General features: G+C 45.1%; 2 protein-coding genes across 3 annotated transcripts in view; one reads left to right on the top strand and one right to left on the bottom strand.

Moving 5' to 3' along the window:
• The first annotated feature begins 675 nt into the window (after window positions 1-675).
• Window positions 676-2,556, top strand: cgasa (cyclic GMP-AMP synthase a). Its single transcript, XM_023969769.2, has 4 exons — window positions 676-1,250; window positions 1,371-1,631; window positions 1,749-1,848; window positions 2,064-2,556. The coding sequence occupies exons 1-4, from the start codon at window positions 1,199-1,201 to the stop codon at window positions 2,395-2,397; spliced, it is 747 nt and encodes a 248-aa protein (XP_023825537.1). The 5' UTR covers window positions 676-1,198; the 3' UTR covers window positions 2,398-2,556.
• ddx43 (DEAD (Asp-Glu-Ala-Asp) box polypeptide 43) overlaps window positions 2,525-7,721 on the bottom strand; it is a 31,403-nt gene continuing 26,206 nt past the window's right edge. For both annotated transcript variants that reach the window (XM_023969768.2, XM_023969766.2), the window contains 4 exons: window positions 3,695-3,833; window positions 3,463-3,550; window positions 3,245-3,375; window positions 2,525-2,755 (listed from right to left, as the gene is read on the bottom strand). In XM_023969768.2, the coding sequence (XP_023825536.1) occupies window positions 3,259-3,375; window positions 3,463-3,550; window positions 3,695-3,833 (344 nt within the window). In that variant the 3' untranslated portion in view covers window positions 2,525-2,755; window positions 3,245-3,258. The remainder of the gene's footprint in view (window positions 2,756-3,244; window positions 3,376-3,462; window positions 3,551-3,694; window positions 3,834-7,721) is intronic.

The raw sequence follows: 7,721 nt of genomic DNA, 5'->3' as shown, positions 1-7,721 counted from the left end.
AAAATAAAAATGCAAGTCCTTGATGGAAGATGCGGATTTAGAGTTGTCATACATTTATCACATGATTAACCTGACAATAGCACATATCTGTTACATGTATTTTGTATTACACTGGGCGGAAATACAATATTTTCTAACAAGATACTTGAGGTAAAACATTTTTTTAATAGAGGTTCACCATTATGGCTCCCTTTCCAGTATATGAACTAAATGCATATATGCAAAACATTATTCTAATGAGCTCCACCCGAAATAAGGCAAACAATAATCCCCAGTGTGTTTTGCAGTTCATTTTGGTATGTTCACTTTCACATATACATTTATTTAACAGACACTCTTATCCAGAGTGACTGCTAGTCAGCGCAKTCAACTAAGGTGTCATAGCAAGTAAAAATGTTTCTGTAACCATTGAGAATGTTGTTGCTGTTTGGGTCAGCTACTTGCAAATGTATTTCTGTATTTAAAAAAAAAAATGCATTTTTATTAAATACATTTCAAAATGCAAATATTGTTTATTTTGATCCATTGATCTTTATGGTATTTTGTCATTGCCCATCCCTGGTGGTAGGTAGAAGCTCAATCATGTGACACGCGTGGGGTAGGCGTTAATGTGCTTTTGTTTATTCTGGCTCACTAGTTTGCGACACGAGGGCGATGAGCTGATACTGTACGCAACAGATTCCTGAGGAAAAGAAACCCAAGGAGCATAATCAGCCTAAGTGCACCACTGAGGGAAAGCCAACTGTGCCACCAGAGACCGGTTCAAGGATTGTTGACTCACATCAGGATAAGATCCTGTTTACAACACTTGATAAATTAAAGATTAAGAGGACACATAAATCGGAATCATCAAGAATGGTCAATGACGTGGTAAAGTGTATAAGTGACCACATGAAAAAGTGTACAGAATGCTTCAAAGATGTAAATGTTCTGCACACTGGAAGTTACTACGAAAATCTAAAGGTGGGTCATGAAATTAAATTGTGCACCACCAACGTGACCCAATACGGTTGCATGCCTTGATCAATATAGATGTCTAATCCGGACGAATTTGACGTGATGTTTAATTGTCTGGTCGAGCGGGTGGATATTCAAGCCATTTGGGGATGATGGAGCTTTTTATAGCGTGGTATTTAAACGGGGAAAACACCCTCTGGATCGCTTTCTAAATAAGGACAACACGGTATCTGCGAGTAGAATGSTTTCGGAGTTCAGAAAAGAAGTGATAAAGTTTGTGAAGAAACAGAAAGGTGTGTATGACTGCAGAGCGCGCGCTTCCCACATGCATAAACGATTGATTGCTTTGTATGTTGTATAAGTAGAAAAATGGTATATTGAAAAACATTTATTTGCATTTCACTTCTTTCAAGACGTGTTGTTGGAGAAGAAGAAGAAGGGTTGCCCGGCGGTGACCTTAACGATAAACGGGACGGGAACTGTCCCCATCTCACTGGACATTGTTCTGGGACTACAGGTCAAATCGAGCTGGCCCACTTYCGCCCAAGAAGGCTTCAAAATAGACAACTGGCTTGGGACCAAAGTGAAGAAAGAACTTAAGTCACAGTCATACTACCTCGTTCCGAAGTATGAGGGAAAGGGCACGGTGGAACTGGAAGGGGTCTGCGCTAGAGGTAACCATTAGGTCAACAAGATTTACACATAAAACATGCGATCACGGTTGAAAGGAGACGTGGCATGTATGGCCTTTTGCCAAGTTTCCTAAATGTTTTTTCTTATGTTATGCATAGACTCYTGGCGCATCTCATTCTCGCATGTGGAGAAGAGTATCCTAACAAATCATGGCTCCCAGAAGACCTGTTGCGAGGCCAGCGGAATTCGCTGCTGCAGGTAAGTCTACTTTAGAATGTATACTGTAGTCATAATGCCCTGGCAAAACCTTGACAAATTGTCAGCTACAGTACATGGAATCATTAACGAGAAATGTACTTTCCATATAGTAGACCTTTAAATTGTATATTTCTTAATTTATTAACCAAACCCATTTACTTTGATAAATTGTGTATGATCATGTGTGCAYGAGGCTGCCCATTTTCTTCCTTCAGGAAGGACTGTCTGAAGCTTCTGAAGCACCTGTTAAGCCTTTTGAAGGCAGAGGACCCTAGTCTGTCCAAGTTCTGTTCCTACCATGCAAAGACCACCCTTCTGCACGCATGCTGCTCCAGGACCAAGGACAGTGACTGGGAGGCGACGCAGCTGGGACCCTGCTTCCAGCAGCTGCTGAGGGACTTTGAGGGCCACCTGAAAKACGGCAAGCTCCCCAACTTCTTCATCCCCACACACAACCTGCTGGGCTCTGACCACGACCGCAAGAGCTGCCAGATCCTGGCCAAGTGCATTGAGGAGCAGCGCAACAAAGGTTTCCYCGTCTTCGGCTAGTGAGTCGGGACTACCTCGATCACTGCACCCTTAGTGACTCACCCAGAGCCCCAATAGACATAAGTGGAGTACAGCTGTGGTCCCATAATGTTGTCTATTCTAAAAGCAAAGGCATAGTCAGGAGGAATTGAAGAGCAGAGTCAGAAGTTGAGATTTAATTCAGATCAGAACAGTTTTGAGTGTTCTCAGAGATGATACATGGAGAAGAGCAGTTGGCTCTCACTCAAATTATAAAAAGGTAATTTAAACAATGTCTGTACAACACTATGAATTATTCAATAAAACAAAAATGTGTAACACAAAAAAGGATGAACGCGGGAGTTTCCAGAACTGAAGTTGCAAGTTGCTTCTTCCTCTCCTGAAAAATTAAGAAACACAGATTTGACAATTGGCAAAGGGATATTGGACTCTAGGGGCAAACATGAGCTGTCGGTGAGGATTTTAACGGTTTAGAAATAATACAATTCAGGAAATCTTGCTACGAAGTACGTCAACACCAGCTATAATTGGTGTGACCACTCTGTCATATTATCGGACTCAAACTGTCTAACAGAGAGAATGTGATGTGAACACACTGCGTGTTGTGTTTTCCACAGCATTTGTATTTCTGTTCAGCTTTTTCCACCAAAAGCAGTTTCTTTGTTAATAGCCATGCATTGGAATTTAAGGCCCGAGGGCAGTAGTGTTTTCAGCTGAATATCAATAAATTGCAACGTGTATGTGCCAAATATCCTACTTTTCAATAAAAGGGAATAAATAGCAAAGATGTCTCATCTGTGAACCCAAAGGACTAGACTATTGTTGACACATCAGCCCTTCTCTTCACACATATGCTTAACCTGTGTACCTGTAATGGCTTAGTTAGACTCTCCTGTCTCTTACTCCTCTTCCCCCTCCTCCTCTGGGGCCGTACATCTCCTTCTCTCGCTTGTGCTTCTCGTATCTCTCCGCCATGAGCACCAGCTCATCAGGTACCTCCTACACAGGGATTCAGGTTCAATCCAAATATGTCTCATTTGTTAGACAATGTGAATTCTGTCTCGTGTGTGAGAGCGAGCAGAGTACCTGTCCAGACCTCTCCAGGATGGGGATCAGGTCAGCAGCCTTCCTCCAGTCTCCTCTCGTTACCAAGGTGATAGAGGCCCCAGAGCGTCTACCAGTTATGAGAAGAGGGAAAAAAATGTAACTGTCAATGACACATCAGAAAAAAAATATTCGACAATTAGTAAAGAAACATGCTGATATCTCTTGAAACAGCTCAGGTAGAGAAAGGAGACCCACACACACACACACTCACCCTGCCCGGCCCGTGCGACCCACGCGATGCACATACTCTTCAATGTTGCGTGGGAAGTCAAAGTTGAAGACGTGTGTGATGTCTGTGACGTCCAGCCCTCGGGAGGCCAGGTCAGTGGCCACTAGGATACGGACAACACCTATGGCAAAACACACACGTACATACACTACATGGCCAAAGGTATGTGGACACCCCTTCAAATTAGTGGATTCGGCTATTTCAGCCACACAGGTTGCTGACAGGTGTATAAAATCGAGCACACACCCATGGCACTCTCCATAAATAAACATTGGCCGCAGAATGGCCCGTACTGTAGACCTCTGACTTTCAATGTGGCACCATCATAGGACGCCACCTTTCCAACAAGTAAATTCGTCAAATTTCTGCCCTGCTAGAGCTGCGCCGGTCAACTGTAAGTGCTGTTATTGTGAAGTGGAAACGTCTAGGAACAACAACGGCTCAGCTGCGAAGTGGTAGGGCACACAAGCTCACAGAACGAAAGAGTGCTGAGGCATGTAGCACGTAAAAACTCTGGTCATCGGTTGCAACACTCACTACAGAGTTCCAAACTGCTTTTGGAAGCAACGTCAGCACAATAACTGTTGTCGGGAGCTTCATGAAAATAGATTTCCATGGCCAAGCAGCCACACATGCCTAAGATCACCACGTGCAATGCCAAGCATCGGCTGGAGTGGTGTAAAACACGTCGCCATTGGACTCTGGAGCAGTGGAACCGTGTTCTCTGGGGAGATGAATCACGCTTCACCATCTGGCAGTCCTACTGACTAATCTGTGTTTGGCGGATGCCAGGAGAACGCTAACTGCCCGAATGCATAGTGCCAACTAAAGTTTGGTGGAGGACTAATAAATGGTCTGGGGCTGTTTTTCATGGTTCGGGCCCCTTAGTTCGAAATCTTAACGCTACAGCATACTATTACATTCTAGATGATTTTGTGCTTCCAAATTTGTGGCAACAGTTTGGGGGTGGCCCTTTCCTGTTTCAGCATGATAATGCCCCCGTACACAAAGCGAGATCCATACAGAAATTGTTTATCGAGATCAGTGTGGAAGAACTTGACTGGCCTACACAGAGCCCTGACCTCAACCCCATTGAACACCTTTGGTACGAATTGGAACACCGCCTGCGAACCAGGCCTAATCACACAACATCAGTGCCCAACCTCACTAATGCTCGTGGCTGAATGGAAGCAAGTCCCCGCAGCAATGTTTCAACATTTAGTGGAAAACCTTCCCAAAAGTGTTGAGGCTGTTATAGCAGCAAAAATGGGGGGGTGGGCGACCAACTCCACATTAATGTCCATGATTTTGGTGTCCATATACACCTCAATTACCTCCGACCCCTGCACATGGAGTTGGAACCCCATGTACTCATTGTGTATTTATTCATTGTGTTATCTTTCTATAGCTAAAGAAATATATAAAACCCAACATGCAACAATTTCATTGATTTTACTGAGTTACAGTTCATATAAGGAAATCAGTCAATTGAAATAAATGCATTAGGCCCTAATCTATGGATCTCACAACACTGGGCAGGGTGCAGCAATGGGTGGGCATAGGCCCACCCAGTTGGGAGCCAGGCCCATCCAATTAGAATAGGTTTTTCCCCGAAAAAGGGCTTTATTACAGACATAAATAATCCAGTTCCATCAGCTGTCCAGGTGGCTGGTCTCAGATGATCCTGCAGGTGAAACAAGGTGGAGGTCCTGGGCTGGCGTGGCTACACGTGATCTTCGGTTGTTAGGCTAGTTAGACGTACTGCCAAATTCTAAAACAACGTTGGAGGCGGCTTAGGGTAGAGAAATGGACATTCAATTCTGGCAACAGCTGTGGTTGACATTCTTGCAGTCAGCATTCCAATTGCACACTCCCTCAACTTGAGACACCTATGGCATTGTGGTGTGTGACAAAACTGCACATTTTAGAGTGACCTATTATTGTCACCAGCACAAGGTGCACCTGCATAATGATATGCCCCACCTGTCAGGTGGATGGATTACCTTGGAAAAGGAGAAATGCTCACCAACAGGGACATAATCAAATTTGTGCACAAAATTTTAAAGAAATACGCTTTTTGTGCGTATGGAAAATTTCTGGGATCTTTAAGTTCAGCTCATAAAACACTTTACATGTCGCGTTTATATTTTAGTTCAGTATATTATTTTTCCACTTCTCTCTGCATTGTTTGGAAGGGCCCATAAGTAAACATATCACTGTTAGTCTACAACTGTTGTTTACGAAGCACACACACAAAATCAACCACACTCGTAGAGAGATGAGGTATGTGGCAGGGTCTCCAGTCAATCACGGACTACAAAAAAAAACAGCCCCGTCGCGGACCAGGATGTCTTGCTCCCAGACAAACTAAACAACTTCTTTGCTCAATTTGAGGACAATACAGTGCCACTGACACGGCCCGCTACCAAAACCTGCAGGCTCGCCTTCACTGCAGCCAACGTGAGTAAAACATTTAAACGTGTTAATCCTCGCAAGGCTGCAGGTCCAGACGGCATCCCCAGCCGTGTCCTCAGAGCATGCGCAGACCAGCTGGCTGGTGTGTTTACGGACATATTCAATCAATCCTTATCCTTGTCTGCTGTTCCCACATGCTTCAAGAGGGCCACCATTGTTCCTGTTCCCAAGAAAGCTAACTGAGCTAAATGACTACCGCCCCGTAGCACTCACTTCAGTCATCATGAAGTGCTTTGAGAGACTAGTCAAGGACCATATCACCTCCACCCTACCTGACACCCTAGACCCACTCCAATTTGCTTACCACCCCAATAGGTCCAGAGACTACGCAATCGCAATCACACTGCCCTAACCCATCTGGACAAGAGGAATACCTATGTAAGAATGCTGTTCATCTACTACAGCTCAGCATTTAACACCATAGTACCCTCCAAACTCGTCATTAAGCTCGAGACCCTAGGTCTCGACCCCGCCCTGTGCAACTGGGTCCTGGACTTCCTGATGGGTCGCCCCCAGGTGGTGAGGGTAGGTAACATCTCCACCCCGCTGATCCTCAACCCTGGGGCCCCACAAGGACGCGTTCTCAGCCCTCTCCTGTACTCCCTGTTCACCCATGACTGCATGGCCATGCACGCCTCCAACTCAATCATCAAGTTTGCAGACGACACTACAGTGGTAGGCTTGATTACCAACAACGACGAGACGGCCTACAGGGAGGAGGTGAGGGCCCTCGGAGTGTGGTGTCAGGAAAACAACCTCTCACTCAACGTCAACAAAACAAAGGAGATGATCATGGACTTCAGGAAACAGCAGAGGGAGCAGCCCCCTATCCACATTGACGGGACAGTAGTGGAGAAGGTGGAAAGTTAAGTTCCTCGGCGTACACATCACGGACAAACTGAAATGGTCCACCCACACAGACAGTGCGATGAAGGCGCAGCAGCGCCTCTTCAACCTCAGGAGGCTGAAGAAATTCGGCTGGTCACCAAAAACATTCAAACTTTTACAGATGCAAAATCGAGAGCATCCTGTATCGCCGCCTGGTACCTCAACTGYTCCGCCCACAACYGTAAGGCTCTCCAGAGGGTGGTGCGGTCTGCACAACGCATCACAGGGGGCAAACTACCTGCCCTCCAGGACACCTATACTACCCGATGTCACAGGAAGGCCAAAAAGATCATCAAGGACAACCACCTGAGCCACTGCCTGTTCACCCCGCTATCATCCAGAAGGCGAGGTCAGTACAGGTGCATCAAAGCAGGGACTGAAAAACAGCTTCTATCTCAAGGCCATCAGACTGTTAAATAGCCATCACTAACATTGGGTGGCTGCTGCCAACATACCGACTCTAGCCACTTTAATAATGGAAAAATKTATGTAATAAATGTAGCACTAGCCCCTCTAAACAATGCCACTTTATATAATGTTTACATACCCTACATTACTCATCTCATATACTGTACTCTATATCATCTACTGCATCTTGCCTATGCCGTTCGGCCATAACTCATTCATATATTTTTTATGTATATGA

The sequence above is a fragment of the Salvelinus sp. IW2-2015 genome, linkage group LG25, assembly GCF_002910315.2.
Source record: "Salvelinus sp. IW2-2015 linkage group LG25, ASM291031v2, whole genome shotgun sequence".
Lineage (NCBI taxonomy): Eukaryota > Metazoa > Chordata > Actinopteri > Salmoniformes > Salmonidae > Salvelinus > Salvelinus sp. IW2-2015.
This window is presented reverse-complemented; position numbering and strand designations above follow the sequence as displayed.